The 25035-nt window shown below is 36.6% G+C and overlaps 2 protein-coding genes across 6 annotated transcripts in view; both read right to left on the bottom strand.

Moving 5' to 3' along the window:
- Positions 1-7076, bottom strand: part of EVL (Enah/Vasp-like) — a 164543-nt gene extending 157467 nt beyond the window's left edge. Inside the window, exon 1 of the mRNA XM_087726316.1 lies at positions 6731-7076. Coding sequence (XP_087582442.1) covers positions 6731-6735 — 5 coding nt within the window. The 5' untranslated portion in view covers positions 6736-7076. The remainder of the gene's footprint in view (positions 1-6730) is intronic.
- Positions 7077-10155: 3079 nt separating this feature from the next.
- Positions 10156-25035, bottom strand: part of EML1 (EMAP like 1) — a 128315-nt gene continuing 113435 nt past the window's right edge. For all 5 annotated transcript variants that reach the window (XM_087726292.1, XM_087726277.1, XM_087726281.1 and 2 more), the window contains 8 exons: positions 24578-24709; positions 21045-21112; positions 18577-18665; positions 16580-16677; positions 15527-15614; positions 15263-15358; positions 14415-14545; positions 10156-12294 (listed from right to left, as the gene is read on the bottom strand). In XM_087726292.1, the coding sequence (XP_087582418.1) occupies positions 12169-12294; positions 14415-14545; positions 15263-15358; positions 15527-15614; positions 16580-16677; positions 18577-18665; positions 21045-21112; positions 24578-24709 (828 nt within the window). In that variant the 3' untranslated portion in view covers positions 10156-12168. The remainder of the gene's footprint in view (positions 12295-14414; positions 14546-15262; positions 15359-15526; positions 15615-16579; positions 16678-18576; positions 18666-21044; positions 21113-24577; positions 24710-25035) is intronic.

Here is a 25035-nt window from a genome sequence, read left to right as displayed (position 1 = left end):
CATTCTGTTTCTACACACACACACACATTGTACAGTTCCAAAAGCTTGGTTCCTTTTAAATCCAACAGTTTTAAAGGTATAGAGCACAAAAATCAATTTATATAAAAACTGGAACTCTTTCTCCCTAGGAAGGGTCTGGTTTTCCAGAATATCCCATTCTAATACTGCACAAATGTTTCAAACATTTATGTTTAATCCACATGAATAAACATACTATGAAAAACTTCACTATGAATTCAGTTTTTAAGTGAAAATGAACTACCTTTGACATGATCCAGCTTTGACTAAGTAACTTTGGAGTTCTTGATTTAACTCCAATACTGATTGGGTGGCCTCTGCACAGGTTTAGTAAAAGGAAAGGAAAAAATAAGAACATATTTATTTTAATTAAAGACAAATACCAGGAAACAATGTGCAATTAAGAATCAATACCTGGTAGCTTTTTTTCATTGCAGTTTGCCACAGTTTAAGTCTACTGAGTATTAATTCACATAGTGTAGTTGCACTGCTTTTGTTATCTGAATATGTACTCAGAAACATGTTGCCAAATATTAAGTGAACTGTCTGTTTACACAGCAGGGAGCTAAATCCATGCCAAGATGTTTCTTCCCAGGGCTTTTTGGCACCTCCGTTACCTCAAGTATTTTGCTTGTTTGCCACTGTTGCGGATGATCTTTGCTCTTCTTTATACACGCTGTTTATTCTTTTTGCATTGTTTGCACATTCTCCTGTTTTTTAAAGTTACTATATAATGTTTATTATTCAGGGTTATTTTTCAAGTTTTCACTTATGTTTTATCTTTTTTAAGCCACCCAAACCATTAAGGGAGCGGATGACATACCAACACTTTAAATAAAGGCATATTGAAGCAATCCATCTCCCCCATCACTACAAAATGCTTAGCATTCACAAACAAGATGCAAAAATATTCTAGCTTGTCTCATATGTTATCATTTTAATAGTCAACTCAAGATTTACAAGGGTGATGGACAAGCTTTTGAGTTTCCAACATTTCTCCCTAGAGTAAGACCTTGAAAATTAAAAAAAAAACCCACATTTATTATTTTGGAAATGTATTGGCCTAATGATGATATTTCATTAAGGTTTTCCTCTTGTGGTCCAACAGGCTATGGGTTTTTTAAAGAATGTAATTTTTAATGATGGTAGACTTGGATGGCAAGTAGACAGACAAGGCATTTTGTTCATTAATCAGAAGTATAAGAGTTGAGCACCAAGCACCCAGGTTTACAAATATTTATATCGTGAAATTATAATAATCTACAATTGATTTCTAATGCAACTTACAGCAAATCAATTCAAAGATCATGCTGAATCATACTTTGTTGGAATATAAACAGGAAACCTTTCTTACCAGCAAATTGCCTATATAATATTACCTGGCAATAGACCATAGAGCTCTTTCATTGGAGCACTTTAATGTTTGCCCTCTGCTGTGCTGAAAGGAATATATAATAATATTCCCTTTGTAAAGAAACTATATAGGGTTTTTTATCTTAATGTCATTCTGCTATATTTTACCTTCCTCTTCAAACATATCTCCAACTCTGCTATTGCAGTCCCACACCCAGAACTCTCTTTAGAGACTAAAATTGCAATTGCATACTCACTAATTTGGTAGTAAGTTGTAAACAGATATCCACAATAGTATACAAAATCCAAGTAGAGATCTCTGTCTTTGGAGCCTTGAAATAAGATCTCACAATCAAAATGTGAAGATTTGGTACATCTAGCATCCTAAGTTATAATCTGTTTTATTTGGTTTTTGGCACAGTATATGTGCAATCCTAACCACTGTAGTTTGTTCAATAAACTATAGTTTAATATGTTTAGTTCAATGAATGAGAAAAGTAAAGTTCTACATTTTGGCAAGAAAAACCAAATGCACAGGTATAGAATAGGAGGTACCTGGCTCAATAGGAGTAACTGCGAGAGGGATCTTGGACTCCTAGTGGACAATTACTTAAATATAAGCCAGCAGTGTGCTGCAGCTTCCAAAAAAGCCATCACAGTCTTAGGCTGGATTTACAGAGGGTAGAATCAAGATCAAGTGAAGTGTTAGTAGCGCTTTATAAAGTTTTGGTAAAAATCACACAATAGTGCATTCAGTTGTGGGTGCCATGATATAAAAAAGATGTTGAGGCTCTAGAAAGAGTGCAGAGAAGAGCAACAAAGATTAGGAGACTGGGGGCTAAAACATATGAAGAATGGTTGCAGAAATTGGTTATGTTTAGTTTAATGAAAAGAAGGACTAGCAGTGTTAGATAGCAGTGTTCCAATATCTAAGAGTCTGTCACAAAGAAGAAGGTGTCAACCTATTCTCCAAAGCTCATGAAGGCAGGACAAAAAGCAATGGATGGAAAATAATCAAGGAGAGAACCAACTTAGAACTAAGGAGAAAATCCTGATAGAATAATTAATCAGCGGAAAGACTTGCCTCCAGAAATTATGGGTTCTCCAACACTGGATATTTTTAAGAAGAGATTGGACAACTCTTTGCTGAAATGGTATAGGATTTCCAGCTTGAGCAGAAGGTTAGACCCAAAAACCTCCAAGGTCCCTTCCAACTCTGTTATTCTGTTAATATATCATGGCTTAGCATTGTAGGAACTCAGTCCAGGTCCATCATCTTTTACTGTATGTTTAAAAAAAAAACAGTTTGGTTTTTGCCTTCACACAGTGTATCATTCTCAGTAAGGATGAAGTTAAAACACTGCCTTCTCTGTGTATGCCAGGAGATCTAGGAGAGGAAAACAGTTGGTGGCAACTACAGACAATGCCTGGCTATCAAGGCTTGCCAAGATTGTGAACCCTCTGTCAACATTACAGAGCCAGCTTTAGAGTCTATAAAAAGAAGAGAAAGCCTTCACATGCACGAATATAAGAGGTCAGCTATTTTGTGATCAGATAAAACAAGGTTTGACTCCTATGCACTAAGTAAGCCAACCTTCAGTGGATGCTCATGAAAATAATAAATATTTTCCTTTCCCTACCAAATGACTTTTTAAGCATTCTGCTGACCATCACCCCTAGAAGACATGGGTAAAATGAAACCTTTGAGAGGCAGCCTAATTAGCTCATGTACTGTCAGAGGTAGCAAAAGACAAGACTTACATATTACACATACATATGTAGTCTATGGAGTTCCATATCAGTACACTATTTTCTGGGTTGCCTGCAGCTTTTAATAAACTCTGGCATACTCTGTCATACCAATGTAAGTAATGATGGGCAATCATGCCAAAACATACCATCTACTCACATGATATCTATTCATCCAATTGAAGGACTGAGACACAATGATACTTCAGTGTCCTTTATTCCTGGAATGTCCAGTTCCTGTCTAATAAATAACCTGTGACTAGCAAGCAGCTGCAGAACATTCTGACATTTTAGAATGTGCTCCCATCATAGTCGTAATTATGTCTTGGGAATCAACTAAAGGGGTACAAATTCAACAGAGGCAAAAACCTTCTCCTGCCATTTCATTTTTATCTTGACCCAAGAGGCTTCCATATAAATTTTGAAGTGCCACAAACAGTGGCAATTATACCAGTTGCATGGAGTTTGCATTTTAAACCCAAAGCTTCAAAAATAACCCCATTCCAGAGTTTTTCCTAAAGGTACATGCTTAGATAATGCGGGGGGGGGGGAGAGAATGTTGGGTTCACCCGTTTATACAAGTGGCAAACTCTCAAAACAACAACAATAACAAACAGGATTTTTGTGCCATTTATTCTCTGTCTGCTAAGAAAAAAAGGCAGAGACTGTAGGGCCATTGGCAAGAAAAATAACAATAACATAAATCCATAAACAAGCACATGTATAAGCAAATAAAGACCACCATCATTATATATAAGACCTTAATTACAGACCTCAATATAGACTCTGGACCAGAAATCCACAGTGGCACATCTTTTCTTAATAGTCCCATCTCTTCCTATGCGGTATCATTGCTTCCAATAGAAGAGAACATACTGTAGGTAGCTCAGTATATCAATGCTGCCTGTTGACGTGGTTTTTTTTCCCACTGCACCCAATCTGCCCCATAGTTCAAGAAGATATTCAGTACATCAGGAGGTTGTATACAGATTGCCCTAGTAACTGTTTATATTTCCAGAAAGCAGCATTGGAAAAATAATGAGATGATCAGAAGATTAGCAGCATTTGAGGGATCATCATTTAGTTCAATTCTAGAACCTATACCTTTTGCTTTGGTACCTAACAATATCTACCTAAATTGGTCCTGCAAGATATATATAGTATATAAAGCGTAAACTACATATCTATTCTCAAATACGAAGGAAAATTCAGGATTTACACTACAGTCTGCAGAGAAACAGATACACGACTTCAATGAATTACCTTCCAAGAGATAAAGGAAGGAGTCTTAGCACTGTCAGTTAATGCATGGCAACAGTGATGAAGGAAAGGCACACCCACATTCATGGCAACAGAAAGAAGCAGTACATTTTCCCTGCCTCTGTTGCCATGCATATATTCTGAACCATATGAACCATTCAGTAATGGTTATTTGGAGTATAAAAGCCTATTTTCATTGTTCCCTTCTCTCCCGCTCCCTATGTAACAGCCGATTGATAAAACAATTTACGTATGCTGAGCAATACTAAAATCACATGCATAAAGAACAGAGAGGTCTCTTTATTAATTACATACACAAAGAGCTCTTTCCCACAACTCAGTTTAATGCTTTGCTCCCATCTGAGAATCATCAGAAACCTAAACTTTAAAGCCTTTCCCACTGTTAATTCTAACTGCCTCTGTTCTGGCTTATAGTCAGAAGACAATGTTCTCATTTCCCATTTAAGGAAGGCTGCTTTCTCCTTCCCATTTCTTAATATTATCAGCTGGAAGGAAACCATATATCAATCACAACATTGATCCACCTAATGATAGGTTTGACGCATGACTAAATAGTAAGTTTAGCCATCTCTCAGAACGTGCCCTCCACTTTCACCTGCAATCTCTTCAAGTCTGTAGAGGATGGGATGGGAACAGCTTCCTATAGCCCAGACCTGCTATAGGCCAATTAGTGCAATTAGTTCAAAACAGCAGCTTGGTGGGGATTACAAAAGCCCACTCTTTTCTGCTGTTTGTGATGTACCTCCGCCACCCTGGAAGAAGAACATGGAATTTGTTTTTTGAAAGCAATCAAAACATTAGGTGGAAGAAGTGGGAGACAGATGTGCTAAGAAATTCAAATAGAGATCTAATCTTTTATTATCCTTATGCAATTCCATCCTCACCAATGCTGGTCAACTATTATTTGGGCTGTTCCAAACTGGGGTTGATAAAGAAACCTAATATTTACAATCCTGCTTCCCCATGGACCACCTCACAGAACCATCAACCAAATTGTTGTCTCCATGCACAGCTAGTTAGATGCTCAAGAAAACAAAACATTCGATAGTTAGCACTGATTTGTTTATCTAAAAGCATGCTATGTGGTTATTTTATTTTGGGCTAAACAGGACATATGATCTTCCTGATTACAACACGGCATGCGAACAACTAATTATAGTTTGTTCAACAAGTTAAATTTTAAAAAAATACTAAATTATTGTTAGTATAAACTCAGGCAAACTGCCATACTAGCTTCATGATAGACTATGCTAAACCACTCACAAGCATTGCATCCATCTTCTCATTTGGTGAAAGTCTGAAGGACCCAATAATCTTTCCTTCACCGAAGGGAAGAAACTACACAAAATGACATGGTTTACATTTCTAGGACAGGCTCCAAGCCTGACGCCCACTTGGAAGTCATTCCTCTTTAATGCCAGCTGCCATGATTTTGTTGCTATTCTTTGAGGCCAATGTATTTCCACTATGTGCACTCACAGTAAAGCTGAACTACCTGAAGGGGAAATACACTGTTTCCCCAACTCTGAACAATACCCATCTTCCAAAGGATTGGGTTTTGCGCTAAGCGCATGAAGGACTTTAGTTTTGAGAACATGAACATATATGTGATCAGATGCAACTCACAACAAATGTAAGTTTTCAAGGTGGCAACAGACCAGGAAAAAAACCCCACCACTTTTTCAACAGCTCTGCAGAAATCACCAAGAAATCTAAGTAAAGGTTTGCCCCATACCACAGAGAAAGAAGCTTGGCCATCCCCAAATGCTCGACAAATTCTAGAGAGCTGTGTGAACCTGTCACACCTGCAAAAGGCATCACTTGGTAGGGCCTTTAGATTTACCCTACGGAGACTTTAATGAACTAGAGAAGACAACTCACAAGATGCAGGTGTCACCCCCACCATACCCTGCTGGCCACGGGGATGCCACAAAGGATTCTTTTTGTCTCTCACAGCTGCGGATCCCGCCCGCTATTAAAGGGCACAGGAGCAATGGCTAATTAAAAAGAGAGAGAGTTGGCAGTTCTATTCATGTTCTCCATGGAAGCGGATACAGAAGGCTCAATTCCGCCTAGACTGAAGCTCTCTGGAAATTCTAGGCCAGAGGCGAAGAGGAGACTGCAATGCACACGTGTCCTTGCTAGAGGCAGACCCAAGAATCCCGCTCTTACACCGCTCCGCGCATACTCCTCTGAAGGACAGAAACCGGCATTACTTGCACCTGCCCGCTGCCAGGTGAAAGCGCCAGCCCGCCCTTCCCCGAGGAAGAGGAGGGGGAGAAGAAGAAAGAGAGCTCGAGCACCCGCGCCTCAGGCTCGGCCGACTCACCTCATTTTCCCCGCAGCTGAGCTTTGCGCAGCCGTTTCTAGCCAGCCGCCTTTCCCCTCACCGCACAGCGGGAAGTTTCCCCGCCCCGGCCCGGGATTCGGCGACGCTCCTGCAGCAAAAAAAAAAAAAAAAAAAAAAGCGGCGGCAGCAGCTGCTACTCTGGCTGTCAGATGCTCAATGGAGGAGCGCCCGAGAGGAGGAAGAAAAGCCCGCCGAGCGCTGCCGACTTCGCTCTTGCATCTGCTCTTCAATTCTGCCGCCTCGCTCGGCTCCTCCGGCCCGCAGGCAGTGACATCTTCTTACCTCCCCACCACCGGCCAAGGGCGCTAGCTGGGGAGCCGCTCCTCGGTGCCTGGCAGCTGGTCCAGGGCCCCGGCCATCTCCCCCCGCCGTTTTCCCGGGATGTGGCGAGGCAAGAGTGGGCGTGGGACAAATCGCTGGCGAGGGAGGAGGAGAGGGAGGAGGAGGCGGCGCACAAAGCCCGCGGGGCTCTGCTGCCCACTGCTGCCGAGAGACACTTCCGCCAGCCTGTCTGCCGCTGCTGCAGCTCTCACGAGCACCGCGGACCAGGCAAGTCCATCCAGGCACGCGCAAAGGGGAGAACGCACGCGGAACGTTTCTGCAACACACACAAACACCGGCAAGCGCGCACGCGCCTGTCGCTACGAGCAAGGTGCGGGCGCCTTTCCGCTTCGCTTTGTAGGACTGTGCCGGTTGCTTCTTTTAAAAAGGAGTCGCCGCTCCGCCGCTGGTATTTTCGGTGCAATTAATGTAGAATCGTAGGGTACCCTGTTCAGTGTATTTTATGTCTGCGGAAACTTTCGTGGGCTCTTACCGTTGTTTTATTCCTTAAACCAAGGATTGAAATTCAGCAGGTTCTGGAGAATCTTTTGAGTTCAGAGAATCGGAAAATACCACCTCTGATTGGCCCCCGTGGGGAGGGAATGGAGATTTCGCAGTATTCTTCCCCTGCCACGCCCACCAAGCCACACCCACAGAGCCGGTAGTGAAAATTTTTGACTTTCACCACTGCTTAAAACCGATACAAAATGTGATGCTGTGTGTATACTGTGTAGCTTTCTCCAGTCTGCCTGTCTTGTGCTTTACCAGTTGGTATGTGATTTACCTCAAAACCAAACACTATAGCTGGGAAGCCATTGGAGCTGAAGTCGCTTCAAAATCAGTAGTTCCAGTCAGTAAAGGTTATTTCTTTGCCCTGAGCATTGAACAAAATAGATCCCAAACATTTTAATAGCAGTAGTGGACCCTACGTGCTGAGATGTAATTACAAACTTCAAGCATTAAAATGCAGCAATTTGTATTTCCAATGGTTGTTATCTGGTTGAGTTAAAATGTCCTGAATTGGTAAGTGTGTGTACTATGTGTGTATATATAATGTATACAATTCACTGATGCTTTTGGCAGAAAAGGAGAACAAAGTATTCTTTCAGTTTAACGGGTTTATTCTTGTATGTCAGGGGAAATGACTCTTTTAAGATGTGGTAGCAGTTGGTGTTAGTGAAGAAAGTGTTTCCATTTGCTGAATGGAAGAGTCTCTTCTAAGTAGCTGCTACATAGGATCAAAGAAGAAATGTGGAATCAGGTGACATCTGGCCCAAGCCTTTAAAGTGCCACAAGAACATGCCTACACAGTCTATAACATAATTCCAGAGATCATAAAAGATGACAGTCTGTAGCTCAGAAGACTTCAAAAATATTTTACTCAATTAAGGAAAAAAAAACATGAAATGCAGAATTCAGAGGGGTGCAAAAGAATGTCTGGAGGAAGGGTGTCAAAGATTTGTGAAATATGCCATTTTTGTGAGTATGAAAATCAAACACAATGTAGTGACATGTGGATTTCTATCTCTCAAACCATGTGCATGCCCAGTGTCATTCTCATGCCAAAGCTACTTTGGTGCTCTTAGGTCACTATAAATTGAGCAGTTTTAAAGGCACTACATATTTTAAAGGTACAATACTTAATAAACAGACCAAACTGTCCCTGATATTTTTGCAGCATGCCTAAAATCAACAGCTGGCCAGGAAAAAGGCTCTTGTAGCAATTTTTAATACTGATTCCATCCTCCTTATTTGATTCCATTTTCTGGATTGGTTTGATTGGAAAATCAAAGGCAACTCCGAAGGGGTCCAGAAGATCTCTGGAAACTAAGTGATGCACATTGAGGCAAACTCTGCCCTTTATGTAAATACTGGTAAGGTCTCAGCTTCTAAGGTCATTGTCTTGAGGATAGAGATAGAAGAAGGAACTGCCATATTGTAGTATTCTCATACCAATCTATGATACAGCTACATCTGATCACTACATTTCAAAAGGAATAGAATAGTTTGAAAAAGGGCAAAAAAAAGTAACACTGATATGTACAATTATTTTCCATGGCATGGTGAAAGTACACAGCTTTTTTCTCCTCCCCAAAAAGGCCATCCAATAAAGGCTCTTTAGAAGACAAGAAGAACAAAGTATTTCTTCACACGACATATAATTAAGGTGTCAAATTCATCACATGGCATGGTAATGGCCACTCACTTAGATGGTTTGATACATCCATGGAGGAGAAATCTATTAAATATTAGCGGTCTCTTCTACTAATTACAAAGGAATACCAGTTGCAAAGGAACAGAGTTGGAAGGCCTCTGTTCTTTCTTGAGAGCACCCACAGGAAAATGAGTGGCCACTGTGAAAAACAGTATGGTGGACCATATTGATTCTATGGATTGAGCCACTATTACACTGATAGTAGAATTTAACAAATCGTGAGCTTGATCTTTTGCAATCCTAAGTAAAAAACATCCTGACAAGACTTTTGTTTTTATAGTATTAGATTAAAACAAAACAAAACAAAACAAAAACACTATAGTCATTTATAATGTACACCTACAAAGAGTAAGACCCTCCTACAATCCTGAATCAATTTGATGGAACCAGATATGGGAGCTTTCAGGGGTAGAACAGAAATTACTCAGAGGTGATAACCAGGGCTCACATCCTGCTAATCTGAGTAAATGCATTGTTATAATTTTAATATCCATTGAAAAATGTTTATTAAAAACTATTTGAAAGAGAGTATATGAAAAAATGTTTTACGGCAGTTATTTTAACTTCATATTTTTCAGTATATTTTCCTAATTTTAGAATTGTTCTGATTTTTCTCTAGTTTTGATTTCTAAAGTATTGTTATTTTATCTAGCACTGATTTTGTTAAAAGTTTTACTGAGTTTAGATGTTTTTATATAAATTTTCTGTTATTGTAGTATTCACTGCAATTTATTTCAAGTGCTTAGACACATGATGCAACAATAAATTCTATGAATTTTGTTTATAGGAATCCAGCACTAATGGTCTGATTTCATATTCTCTGAATAAAATATAATAATTACAAATACAAAGGCAAAGTTCATGCAGATTCAAAATGCTTTGGAAAGTTATATTCTTGTATAATATATTAAAAGTTTCATTGTCAAATTCAGCTCATATTGCAAGGTATAATTTTAATCAAAGCAGTATATTGATGATTATAGGTGTCCTGCAATTCCAATGTAGCATGTTGGAAACGTAATATAGAAGGCTATCAATTTATTAAAACTTCAACCTCTAAAAACTGGAGCTTAATGTTCCCTTTCCACTTGAGGAAAAAAGCCCTTTATTATTTAGCCTTGTAGAGCCTGCTTATAATTTGGTTCATTTCAAATATTTAGATAGATTCCCCAATACAAACAGTAATTTTCAATTGGTTAAACCAGGAGTGTCAAACTCATGGGCCATGGGCTAGTCGCATCACGTGCTGGCCACGCCTACCCGCATTTTAGCGAAGGGGAGGTCACAATTCGTGAGTTTGACACCCCTGGGTTAAACAAAACATGTTACGGGCATATGAGCTATTTTACACTATTACTAGTTTTACTTCATTGCAAAATGCAGTATCTTCTTGTACTATAAGTACCAATCCATGAAAAACTCAAGAGCAAAAAAGGGTGAAATTGTTCATTATTATACAGGGCATTCCCAAACTTTATTTTGTCAAGTGGTTGCATTATATGATTTGACGTCAGAGGTCCTCTGCAATGGGATACAGACCTCTTCAACTGAATACTGCTTCACAGACACCTCTAAAAACATAGCAAACATATTTGTCCCAGGGAACCAGATTTTTTTTCTTAATGGTTCACATGTTTATTTTCCCATTTCCTCTGCTGGTTTATAGTAAGCTTAAAAAGATCTCTTTATACATGATCTACTGAGTCTTAAAATACAAATATACAATATCCATAAGCAAAAGACAAGTAAAGCTTTGAATGACTCACTATTTCTTAGGAACTTCTAACAGTTTTATACACGTATAAACATTCATGCTGATCAACATACAGAATGATTTCCTCTATCAACCAAACATCTGAGAAGGGATCAGACAGGTCATTATTTGTAAGAAATGTTCATTAATTTTTAATCCTTCAATTTAAGTTGGAGCTGTAATTCCTGCTCCCATATTCAAGTTAAACCTGTGGTAGTCCACATTTAGGGTTACCACATCTGTGCTGTAAAAATCTACATAAGACCGTTGTTCTTACATTCCCTTCCATTCAGCTAGATGGCAGAAAAAATATTTCAGCTCCTTGCTGCCATCTGGTGTTTATCTGGATTTCTGCAGCATAGATACAGTAGTATAATGTAATACAAGTATAATTATGTATAATTTCAGAGACAATGAAATCAAAGCACAATCCAACAATGTTAATCTTACTGAACTTAATTCTTTAGTTGCAAATCAATGAAAATTCTAATCTTCACATTTATTCTTTTAAAGGATTTATAACTCTAGTAGCAAATTGGCCAGAAATGTTGTTTGAACCTTATATTTCATTTCACAGGCAAACCTATGAAGGTTCCACTGAAATGAACAACACAGAACAGCAGTGTTTAATGGTTGTTCACTTATCTCACCTTGGTCTAAAATTTCTGTCTGCTTTCTTCACTGTTTATTAGAAATAGATGTACCATCATTTATGCAATCATTGATATTCTGACAATGTAGTTAGACAGTACAAAGCTGATAAACAATAAAACAGCGAAGCAGCCATGTGTAATAGTAGAATAAGCTTTTTGGTGACTATTTCATATATTTTTTTCATTTATATTGCATAAATATTCAAGCCATGACTTCATTTTAAACTTGAATTTCTTCATATAATATACAACAAAGAGATGATAATTGTTTTTTGAAGTGATGCTTAATGAATAACCAAAATAATTATGGTAAGTAGCCAAGGACTTAACTTTCCTGAGGTTTGTAAGAATTTCAAAATCACAGTGGCTAGGCTAGACAGTAACCATACTGTTAAATTTTCAATATACATTTTGTACAGAACTTTGATGCAAGGCCAGTTCTTGTTTGCACATATAGCTTCATGCAAGGATTCTCCTAAATAACTCGCCATTGCATAATGCTAGTATCTTTTCCACCTGTAGAGATGAGATGAGTATCTTCATATAGAAAATCTACATTGGTTACATGACTGCTATGCCCACCATACACATGACTTGGAGCCTGAAAGACATTAATAAAAAGGCACATTCAGTAATACAGTCATAACTGGTAAAGGGAACAACAAAACCTGTCAGTTATAGCTAATAATTAGAGGCCAATTTAAGAGAAATCATGCCATGTTGTTCAGCAGGTGATACCACCTATCTGACCTTGACTCAGCTCGGAAGCTAAGCAAGACCAGGCCCGATGGGCAACTACCAGGGAACATCAGGGATGAAAGTTAGACTGGGAAATAAACACACAAGAAAAAGGGAACAAACCACTTTTATAGTCTGGCATTATTTTTGCTTCAATCAGCCATGCCAGGAAAGTACATCACTATGTTTATGGCTAAAATCTACACTTCCTTGATAGATGCACATTGGAGATTTGCTATGGCTGCTGCAGCCACCATTTTTCTTTTTTTGGTGCCTTCAAGTCACTGTTGACTCCTGGCAACTGCTTAGACAAGCCCTGCAGTTCTCTTGGCAAGATTTCAAAAGTGGTTTGTGCCTACTTGCTATGGTTCAGAAAAAAGAGACTGGCCCAAGGTCACCCAACTATCTTTGGGCCTAACGGGGGGCTAGAGCTCAGATTCTCTCTCTTTCTTCTTACCATACCGATGGTATGGTAATAGACCATACCAACTCTCTACCAGGATATTAGTCCAGCATAAAAGGAAGACATAGTACACAGACAAATGGATTTTCCCAAAGTTGCTTTTTCAAGAGGTAACCAGACTTTCTGAAGACATTTCACTTCTCATCCAAGAAGCTTCATCAGCTCTGACATTCCCCACCATCCAATCAGCTGAAGAAGCTTCTTGGATGAGAAGTGAAACGTCTTCAAAGAAAAACCAGAAAGTCTGGTTGCCTCTTGAAAAAGCACCTTTGAGATAATCATGACCTGGATGACTGAGAATCTCCATAGACAGACCAATGCATTGTTTTCAAATGCATTTGCTTCTCACTGCTTCTAATGTGGGAACTCCTCCTTTGATTGGCAACCAGATTATGTAACATAATTTGCATTGGTCCCAGAACAATTTGCTTTAAAAAAAAAACATTACTGCACGCCAGGGCATTAAATGTTTAAATCTAAATTTAAACATTTAAACAAGCTTTCCGTTGGAACGTTGATTTTGTCTCTAATGTTTCAAATCAGTATTCTTACCTATGGCCACTTGTTCACTGATAAGACTAAGAATTAATAAGCCAATTTACATAGTTGCAAGGCCACAGGAATTACATTTATCTTTTTTAATAGAGTAATATATTTCCTAGAAGTGAATACTACATTAAAAATATGAAAATGCACACCATATGTAACATATCAGATTCATTAAGGAATTTTAGGATATATTTTGAAAGCTATAAAAAAATGAAGAAAACCAATTTTATATTTAAAATTGGAGGAATGGTTATAACATTGATGGCCATGGTGGCACAATGACTAGAATGCAGTAGTGCAGGCTAACTCTGCTCACTGCTAGGATTTCAGTTTCTTTGTTCAAGGTTCAGCTCAAGGTTGACTCAGCCTTCCATGCTTCCAAGATCAGTAAAATGTGGATCCAGATTGTTGGGGTTAATATGCTGACTCTGTAAACTGCTTAGAGAGTGCTGTATAAAGCACTATGAACCAGTATCTAAGTCTAAGTGCTATTGCTATTTGGTGTAAGCCCATTTCCTAGTTTGTTTGAGAAGACAGATATCAAATAATTAAGTTATTTCAGGCATGCAACTCTTTTAATGTTTTCTGTTTTGTAATTTATTAAATAAATTGTTCTGTAATTCTTTAGTGAACAGCTTTATCTAAATTAATTAATATCATTTGATAACATTTTAAAATGCTAATGAGGAAACCTATATAGACCAATATATGTATTTACTGAATGACTGTGATATAAATTGTTATAGATATAGTATTATCTAAATCTGCATGAAATTCAATGAAAGAAACAAATGTAATTATAAATGTAATTTCGTATTATATCAAATTATTAAAATATTAACTGAAACAATATTAAATTGATGTTGGCAGAATACAAAAGATACCTTCTTCAAAATATTCAAATCAAATAGTATGAACGCTTTAATCAGAACAACTTATGCAAATAGTCTCTAATATAGCTAGTGCCTTACCCTAAACTGTGAACATGGATAAGAAAAGAGATGTACTTTGCCAAAGTCATCACCAGTTGATAATAAATTTATTTCATGTGAGCGACAAAGGGCATTTATATCTGTGCCATCTGAACCTTCTGGCCACACACCTAAAACAAGAAATAATCAATTATATATTCAACTTTTTGAAGATCCCACTTCTTGCCAAAACTACAAATCTATCAGCATTATATTTCTGAACTGCTTAAAATATGACATCAAACAATCCAGATCCCATTTCTTGGCACCTATCAGAATCTGGATCTCCCAGATAAAAACAGAGACTGAAACATATGCTGAGATATAGCACTGGTTTAAATGAAAAAAAAGTTTTGTTAGATAGGTTTAGAAAACATAGACTGTGTAAATATATCATGACTAAACCGTGTATTTTTCAATATATGACAATAGCTAATTTAAATTATATAATATAAGCTAAGGTTTATAAATAATGGTAGTTAGAGTAAGATGGTCCAATACAAAGTCATTATGGCTTAGCACGACGTATGACACCAGACCAAATATGCTGCTGTAAAAAAAGAAAAATGGAATTTATGTTGATTACAATGTAGTAATAACAGTAGTAGTGCTATTAAATTGATCATGTACCCTTAACTATGAAGAATACAAGCATGGAATAGAAACAGATATTAATACTATAGCCAGGAATAATCAATTTTAAAAAATCATACTATAAAACAAGGAGTCTCAAAATTAAAAGAGCCTTAACATGTTATAAGAGATGAATGAAAAGGTATGCCCCCAACATTATAAATATAATAAATTGCCTATAGATGGCAGTACTGAATGTCATATACGGTACTTACCGAAAACATGAAATCCTAGAGTACATGTGTAAGTAGCCCATTCTATATCTCTAGTGGTTTCAACACTTACTACTTGCTTACAAGCTGAAGGAACCCCTATTAAGAATAAAGAATGGGGAATGAAAATAAACGTAACATTAATGATAAAGCTTTAGGACAACACTAACTGAAAACTAAAATACCAAAGATAATCTTCTCTGTAATCGAATCTTGGTACTAAAGAACAAAGTCTGTATTCAAGGCAATATACTATTTGTTACTTACAGTATAGGATTTCATAGTCCCCTGAATTAGACACAAGATACTGAGAGTTAGCAGACCAATCCAAGTGAGTAATGAAACTGGAATGACCCTATGAAGAGATGCATTGTATTAATTCCAACAGCATAACATTATACATAGTTACATCTTGCAACAAACCAGAAGTTGTGGAATGTTTCCAGTAGAGTGACTAAAAAACTAACCCCTTTTTTCACTTTGAAATATCAAAAGAACCAAAAGGTACTCACCCTCCTGGGGCAAACCAGATAGGAAACATGGCCAGATGACTTAATACTATTTGTAAAGCTACAATGACAGAATCTTGCAAGTCTGCAAGTATATTTCTCTCTCACCCACTCGTCTCTTTTGCAGTCCAAAATAAAAAATAAAAAAGGGAGGATATCTCCCATCCACTATCCAACTATGGACTAAGCTGTTTCTTAGCTGACCATTCTCTTGGCAGCATCTTTTTGTCCAGTCTCCCAACATCTTTCTCACAAACCATTATACTTTGACCTAAAAACTTGTATTTGCCTTGAGTATTTACTTTATAATAATCCTGACTGTATAATTTGAATGGGAAATCAGTAACTAATTTTCCAATTTCAAAATTATTTTAATTATTGGTTCATAAATGCAAAAAATTCTTGACTATTTACTCTTTTGTTTTTGAACCCCAAATTATTGTTACTGTCTATCTGGAAGTAATGCAAACAAAAAAATGTCAAAAAACTCACTCTATTCAACTCCTCAATCAGTGCAGGACATCACTAACATTCTATCCTAAAGCCTGAGTAAGAACCATGTTTTTAGGCCTTTTAAAAGGCTAACAAATTTGAAGCGTGTACATTTTAGGGGAGAGATACTGTTCCCCAGGATAGGCACAATTATAAAGAATATTTAATCATTTAAATATACATTAATCTTTCAATAGAATTAATATTTTCAAATATTTTTATTATTCAAATATTTTGCTACTTTCAAGATATTAAATAAATCAACGGGATATTAAATAAATACAAAAATAAGCTTGTATGTAATAAGATTATGACTTACTGAACATTTGCCAATTCTACTATATTTTCTTCCATTGTCACTAACACTGTATATATAAATGCAATTGTCATGAGAGCCTATTGCCAAGAAGTTGCCATCTGCAAAACAGAAACAATAAAACTGTAACCATACTGATGAAGCAGAATTATTACTTGAGCAAGCACTTTTAAAAGATATCTGGAAGAAAGATTACATCTAATAAGGCACTAGCAAAAGATCCCTTTTTCCTACATGAGTTTTTCCATGTTTCAGCTTAAATCTGGCCTTATTTCAGGAAATGAAGACATCTAAGTTTATCAATTGATATAAATCATTTCAATGACATTTTCTTTGTTTTTGTAAAGCACCCTAACGATGCTGGCTTCATAATAAGCTACCCGATACTGTAATACAAAAAGCTGTAATTTATTAACAGCTTCATTAGGCATTCTTCATTAGGCATTTCTTATTCGCAGCCATCTTTTTTGCTTTCTTTATCTGCTTCTGAACTTTGCCCATGTTCCTGTCCTCCCTTCAGTCTGTGTCATAAATCACATTATCCAATAGTTTCATTCATCTCAACCCAGCTACTGTAATCTGAGATCCGGCTCTGCCAACTCTCTGCATGGAATGTCAACAGAGAGTTGACAGTTATATTCACTCCTTAAAGATTTACAAAGGTTTTTAGACTTATGGGGTATGGTGTTGAGCTGTGATGATTTCTTTTTAAAAACATATTCTTAGCTGATTTTTTTAATCATAGGATTTGTTTAATTTTATTATTCATATTTTGTACAAGGAATTGTATTATAGATACTGCCCTTGAGGAACCCACCATAATACAATTTGAGGTTTTTATGGTTATCATATTAGGATTATAATATACTAATAGCATATATTTCACCAAGAGCTTTTATTCAAGCTTAGAAAATTTAAGACCTGCTTAGCTGCTTGAGGGGCAATCTGTATTTTTGCTATTATGATATTTATTAATAAGATTTTTATATTGTATGTTTTATTTATTCTTATTTATTCTGGTTTGCTCCCCATAGTCACCATTGGTGAGCTGGACAGCTATATACAATTAATTAATTGGTTACTTATATTTCATTCAGATCAATGAATGAAAACAGCAATACTTGGTGGTTTGGATCATAAGGGATGAATGCACAAGTCAACTGCGCTGAGTCAACATAGAAAGTAAGCTTTCAGCATGGTCCACCAGTGACAAATGGGCAAAAGACATATAGTCATAGCAGCAATTGGATACTGAGGTATCTGGTTTCCAAAAGTGATTAGGATATGCCCTGGCAAGCTTCTCATTACTACAAGGAAATATGATTAAATTCTATTAAAATTCTATTTGCTTATTTATTTAGATAATTTATATAGCTGCCCACTCACTTTCAGTGATTCTAAGTGAAAAATATAAACCCAATATACAAAGAGTAAAAACAATACACCCCCCACCCCCTAATCTCTCCTGGCGACAAGCAATCAAACAAGACACTCTGGGTTCCATCCCACTCTAGGTTCCGCAATAAGCCTGCGGCTTATAAAAAAACCATATTTTATGTCACTTCAAGCTATCCAGCTCTACCTCCAGAGAATTCTAGCATAAAGTTCATCTTAGGTTAGGACAAATCTGATGCATATGGATTTTTGATACAACACTTCATTATTCTACTATTTTCAAAGGGATTCTAGTAACATGGTACAAGAGCTTAGACACCACACTTAAATCAAAAGAAGTCACGGTAGCTTCATTATGCCAAAATGAAATGATACAAACTTGCAATTGATGAAAAAAGTAAGAAATGTTTGTTTCAATTGAAATGATATTCTGATTAAACAAATCAAAATATATTCACTATTAACTTTTTTATATTTCCAGATATTCTGAGCAGCAGAAACAAGAATGGCAAAACTGTTATTTATGGAGATTAATAACTATGTTATGAAAATTCTTTTTTGATTAACCAACTGATTAAATGTTGCCAAATTAAACAACTCCAAACCTGGTGAGTAACACATTGTGGACAGCTGTTCATTTCCATCTGTATGTACAGTGACCAAATCCTTTGTTTCAGTATCAAACACAAACCACCTGTTAATAAAAACATTAAGAGGAAAAGTTGTTTCATAGGAAAGCTGCTGAATCAGATCAAAAATAGCAGTTCAGCCTGTATAACTTTGTATTCTCCGTATAAATAGTTCCTGTTGGTTTACATGGGATATAAGTATTACTCTAAATATTAAAGGATGACAGATATAATTTTAGCATAAAAACTAAATTAACTAAAAGTTGTAAATAAATAAACTGAAAAAGGGAAGAGCTCTATTTCAACCCCAGAGGCTATTTATTTTGTGATATAGATCCCATTAGAGAAAGTCAAATTAGTTTTTAATGCTAAAGTATCCATGGCTTAAACTACAAAAAGTAGCCCAATAGTACGGAATAGACTATACACAACATGAGCCTAAACAACATACTGTATATTTTTATACATCGTTATGAACATCCTGAGTTGAACACAGGATGCAGCTAACAACCAAAGAGTCAGTTTCAAACAGGGTAACCTGGGTCCCTCCAGGAAGCATCACTCAATGTCCATGCTGTGGAATCCTGGAATATCTATATATCTGAAGCATGTCCCACAGCTACCATATAAAAAGCCAATTACGAAGGCTCTATTAGGGGACTGGAACAAACAATTGAAAAAACTTATCCTCAGCAGTCAAATAACTGAGCAAACCCTAGTACAGGTAATCCTCAATTTACAACAGTTCACTTAGTGATCATTCAAAGTCACAATGACACTAAAAAAACTGACATAACCATTTTTCACACTTATGCTCATTGCAGCATCCCCATGGTCATATGATTTACATTCGGATGCTTGGCAACTTACTCACATTTATGAAAGTTGCAGTGTCCCGGGGTCACTCTTTGGCGACCTTCTGCCAAGCAAAGTAATTGGGGAAACCAGATTCACTTAAAAACCATGTTATTAATTTAACAACTGCAGTGATTCATTTAACAAATGTGGCCCTAGATTAGAGGTCTCCAACCTCTGTTCCATGGCCTGGCATTGGTCCATGGCCTGTTAGGCAGTGGTCCTTCACCTGAAGGTAAACGGTGGGCGAGTGCGCAAAACTGAAACCACCACCCCCTCAGATCCGTGGAAAAATTGTTCTTCTATGAAACTGGTCCTGGTGCCAAAATGGCTTGGGACCACTGCCCTAGATGAGCCTAGCATAGGGACCATAAGATCATTTTGCTAATGAAAAACTGCCCAAACTAGGTATAATCAACCTCATATGATATTAGTATATTGATAGGATTCAACATTGAGTCACATACCAAACAGCTCTAAAAAGGTTCTTTGAGTTGGGTTTAGCTTGATTAAATGAAAATGTCTTTGCTGTGAGTAGATCATAAAGGAATTCATTGCATCACATCTGCTTTTGTAGTTGCACAATTTTTGCCATCTTTTGTTCTACTTTACCACTATATTGCTTTTTATGTTTTATTTGTGAACTGCCTAGGCTAGGTGGGAGTTTTGCTGGTATACAAATATCTTGTATTCCTTGGCTTTGAACATGAGATCAAATGTTATTTCAGAATGTCAAATACTTAAAATCTGAAATATCAACAATTCAGGATGGGGACATGCAAAAATAATTACTATTAATTACTATTACAATCATTACCATTCTTCCTTCCCTGTCTTAACTCATATACAATGGTCAATCTTTATATGAGTTTGGATCAAATTTAACTGTAAATAACATTTGACAGTCAGGATATAACCTCACTTTTACTTCGTGTGAATACAAATAATCCTCAATTTATAACAACTGGGAGCAGCATTTCTGTTGCAGGTGATTGTTAAGTGAGCTGTGTTTGATTTTGCAAGCTTTTTTTGCCATGGATGTTAGCAAATTATCGCAGTGAATTATGTGTTCATTAATTGAATCCAGCTTCCCACACTGACTTTGTCAGAAGCCGGCTGGGAAAGTTTTAAATAGCAGTAGACTTATATACCGCTTCATAGGCCTTTCAGGCCTCTCTAAGCGGTTTACAGAGAGTCAGCATATTGCCCCCAACAATCTGGGTCCTCATTTTACCCACCTCGGAAGGATGGAAGGCTGAGTCAACCCTGAGCCGGTGAGATTTGAACCGCTGACCTGCTGATCTAGCAGTAGCCTGCAGTGCTGCATTTAACCACTGCGCCACCTTGGCTCATGGTAATCATGGTACTCCAGGATACTGCAACTGTTACAAATACATCATACTTGATTTTAAATCATGTGACTGTGGGGATGCTGGGACAGTCAGAAGTAAAAGGAACAGCTATAAGTCACTATTTTCAGTGCTGCTGCAATTTTCAACAGACGCTGAACAAAAGGCTGTAGGTTGAAGACTACCTGCATTTAATGCCTAAGAAAACCCATTATCTGAGGCAATATATTTAAGACTTACCTTCCTGTGAGTGTTCCTACTGCAACTACAGATCCTGAAGGATGAAAACCAGAAGACTGTGCTGCATCCTACAATGTTCCAAAAGAATTATATTTGTTCAATTATAGCCATTCAAACATTTATATATAAAGCAAATTGTTACGAAACACAGTTTATGTGCTCTTATTCTTGTTTTAAATAATTCTTCTCTAGTGTTAACAACTCACTTTACTTGGCATGTCACCTGGGAAAGGTAAAGGAATACAACCTGAGCCAGACGGGAAATGGATTATTCCATATATTCCAGAAAGAAGTGCCTCAAAGCCATAAAATAATTTTGTAATATGAAGTTTGAAGCATAATTTAAATATTCATATTGAACTGTGGCATTGAAAATAAGATTTTCCTGATACAGCATACTCTCAGAGAAGAATATGTAATAAATTTTAGCGATCACCAATAATATGAATAAAGTTCCTAAGACATTAAATCATTAATATGTAAGGACTTGACTAATAATGTGAAATCATTTTTGTTGAATGTGAAACTTCTGAAAGATATTTATGTAACAGAATTATGCATTATTATTATTTTTTTTAAAGGATATTAAGGTCAATATACTAAAATGAAGCCTAAATGATGCTAGGATTCCAGAACTGAATATTTGTATCGAGAACTTTGCAAAATCAAATAAACCCTTGAGCTAACTTGGAAGAGAAAATTGGAGCCATATAGGATACTGTTCCTACTCTGTTCCAGTCCTGGAGGCTGTTAAAGGGGCTGGAAGAGGGCATATAGGCTCCAACTAAATCCTGGCAAGACTGAGTTTGGGTTTTAGGGCTTTCTGGATCTTGGACTTTACCATCTTTGGTACCAAACAGACTCTGTGAAACAGTGGTGGGTTTCAAAAATTTTCGAACCTACTCTGTGGCCTCTTTTGTGGGAGTGGCTTGCCGGCCATGTGACCTGGTGGGAGTGGCTTGCCGGCCATGTGTTTTCTTTCTCTCGCTCTCTCGCTCTCTTTCCTTCCTTTTGTCTCTGTCCCTTTTTCCTTTTTTTTCTTTCATATCTCTCTTTCTTTCTTTCTTTCTTTCTTTCTTTCTTTCTTTATTTATTTATTTATTTATTTATTTATTTATTTATTTATTTTTTCTTTTCTTTCTCTGTGAGTCTATCTGTGTGTGTCTGTGTGTTTCAAAAATTTTTGGAACCTTTTCTGTAGGTGTGGCCTGCTTTCCGGGTCTACTGGTGGAACCTTTTCTAACTGGTTCGGTAGATTTGACAAACCGGTTCTACCGAACTGGTGCGAACTGATAGCAACCCACCTCTGCTGTGAAATCTAAATGTCTTCCTGGACTCAACTCCTGTTTAAAGAATAGGCGGCAGTAAGAACTAGGAGGTTACACAGCTTCATATTGTGCACCAGTTGTGCCTATTCCTGAATCAAGCAGCTCAATGTTACTCATACCCTGGTCATCTACTGTCACTCTTATGAGGTAAACCAAAATGACATTCAAGCCAGAAACACTTTACCCTATAACTAATGTAATAAGAAAATAATTCCATGAATGAAGTAGAAAATATAAGGGATTGCTTGGATCTTCTTGGAAAAAATAAATTTAATCCAATTTAATTTATTTTGCCTGAATTTCTGCCCATTGTTATAACAAGAAGTTGCCAAGTAAAGTCACACAATGAAACTATACAAAAAAGAACAAAGAAGTAACTGTAGATTGTGTTATATCCAATAAAATAAAAAATAAAATAAAACAATAAAACAAAACAAAGCATACAATAAAATAAATATTTTTTTTAATCTGGGGCCCTAGTTAGACTTCATACACTTATAACTAAATTCATATGGTTTTGCTCTATATTGACTTTGGGCTGTATCTTACATTAATGAAGGATATTGAGGGGGGGAGGCATTGCTTTTTATTTTTTTTATATTGGGTTTTTATCTTTATAAACCACCTGGAGTTACTAAGGGTGAATTGGGCTGCCTTATAAATAAACAAATAAATACCACAAATACATTTTATTTTATGCAAATAAAGTAACAGTCATTTTTATGTTTCCAAAACATACTCATGACATTCCCTCTATTTCAAGTGCTTAGGTTGCCATGACAGTACCATCCACACAAAAGAGAGCCTATTAGCAGATGCAGGAAAATCCACAATTTAGCTAAGTAGAAAAAAAACCTCAAAAACTGAGCATACATAAATAATCCAGATAGACTATTAATCACCATGGTGGCACTAGTTAGCAGCCTGACTAAACTGGTCAACATAGAAATACTGTGTTCTCTTTCTTTCTTTCTTTCTTTCTTTCTTTCTTTCTTTCTTTCTTTCTTTCTTTTTAATGTATATAAATTCACTATAGGCACCAGGCTGGAAAGCAGGAGACTGTGACTAAGTCTTAGCTATGAAAGTCAGCTGGTGACTTTGGGCCAGTCACTCTTCTCAGCCCAACCCACCTCACAGGGTTCTTGTTCTTGGGAAAAGAAGTGGAGGAAAGTATGTTGGATGTGTTTGCCACCTTGAGTTACTTATAAAAATAATAAATGCAGGATACAAATAAATAAATAAATAAATCTATCAACGATCATAGTTACCTAATTATTAGTTAAGCACTAAACTATGAATACTTAACAGTTTTTTTCAGCATTCAGAATAAAATAAACTGAAATACGTTAAACATGATTTTTACAATTAGCTGACTTGTCTCAGAAGTGAACACTCAGGACGTATATGAAGTTTGGATGAATGCCTGTAGAGTATTGCTGTGGATGATATTTCAAATGTTAAGAGTCTTTTAAGTTGAAGCATGCCATTCTTGAAATTAAAAACTTGTCATGTTATGAAATCCTCAGCATGTTACATGACAGTTGTCCATAAAGTGTTGGCCTTATGCTCTACAAGGGTATCTAACAGACTATCCAAATTGATTGGAAAGTCATTATTATATGGAAAAATTGAATGAACCATTTCTGTCAAATCTTTCTAACTGTGAACAGAGTGAGAGTGCACCACAATACAAGATTTGTCAATTCTCCTTGCTAAAGTCTCTAGTAGAGGGAAATGGGGAGAGGCGATTCTTCTCTCATTCAGACAGTGAATACCTGGAAAACTTTCTGTATTACATGATGAAAAATGGCTTAATTTGTCACAAGCAGCATGAAACAAATTGTATGAATGGGAAGCTTTGATATTATGTAAGTGAAGCAGCTGTCTGAATGGGAATTTATAGGATTTATATGAAAATGATTCTAGAGGTGAATGCATGAGTTGGTGGATATATAATGTATATTGAGATGAATTAACATTGTATTGAGATGAATGTCATGTGAATATCCAAGAAAGGACACAGTGAAATACATAATAGCAATGATTCTGTTCTTGCCTACTTTGAGTAGTGATTCTCCTTTGATTTGCTTGTCCAAAGTGAATACAGCTGATAGTTCTAAAAATATTCCCGATTTCTCACTTAATAATTTGTTATAAAGGCAAAATTATATTTTAACTCCACCCCATTTTTTTTTTAAAAAGTACCTCTATAGTTTTGTTCCAGATTGGACGATGACTGATCGCATCCCAGAGCATAATGTGTTTGTCTTGTCCACATGTAAAAAACTGAGGTTTGGTCGGATGAGCTGCTAGTCCCCAAAGTTCATCAGTATGGCCCTGAATGAACATAGAAACGTTTCTTTGGAAGATGAACAATAATTTGCATAACATCATTAAGCCAGAAATCCTATCAAAACATTACATAAATAAGGTATTTGATGATGCATATTATGTTTAATTTCACTTGGTTTTACACACATATGCAAGCTAGTATACAATCCAGGCACAAACCACTTAGATTATATCTCGGCCAAAGGTTACATTTGAAATTAACATTTAAATATAATGCTAATTTAGCCATGCATAATTAGTCTACTTGTTTGGGTAAAAAGAAATAATCCTGGCTTGTCTGTATGCAGTAATCTATAATTTCAAGGTTCAAA

Source organism: Thamnophis sirtalis, unplaced genomic scaffold (assembly GCF_051295495.1).
Source record: "Thamnophis sirtalis isolate CommonGarterSnake01/CBP01778 unplaced genomic scaffold, rThaSir2_p1.2 scaffold_1, whole genome shotgun sequence".
Classification (NCBI taxonomy): domain Eukaryota; kingdom Metazoa; phylum Chordata; class Lepidosauria; order Squamata; family Natricidae; genus Thamnophis; species Thamnophis sirtalis.
Note: the sequence above shows the minus strand (reverse complement) of the source record. Positions and strands in the feature narration are given on the sequence as shown.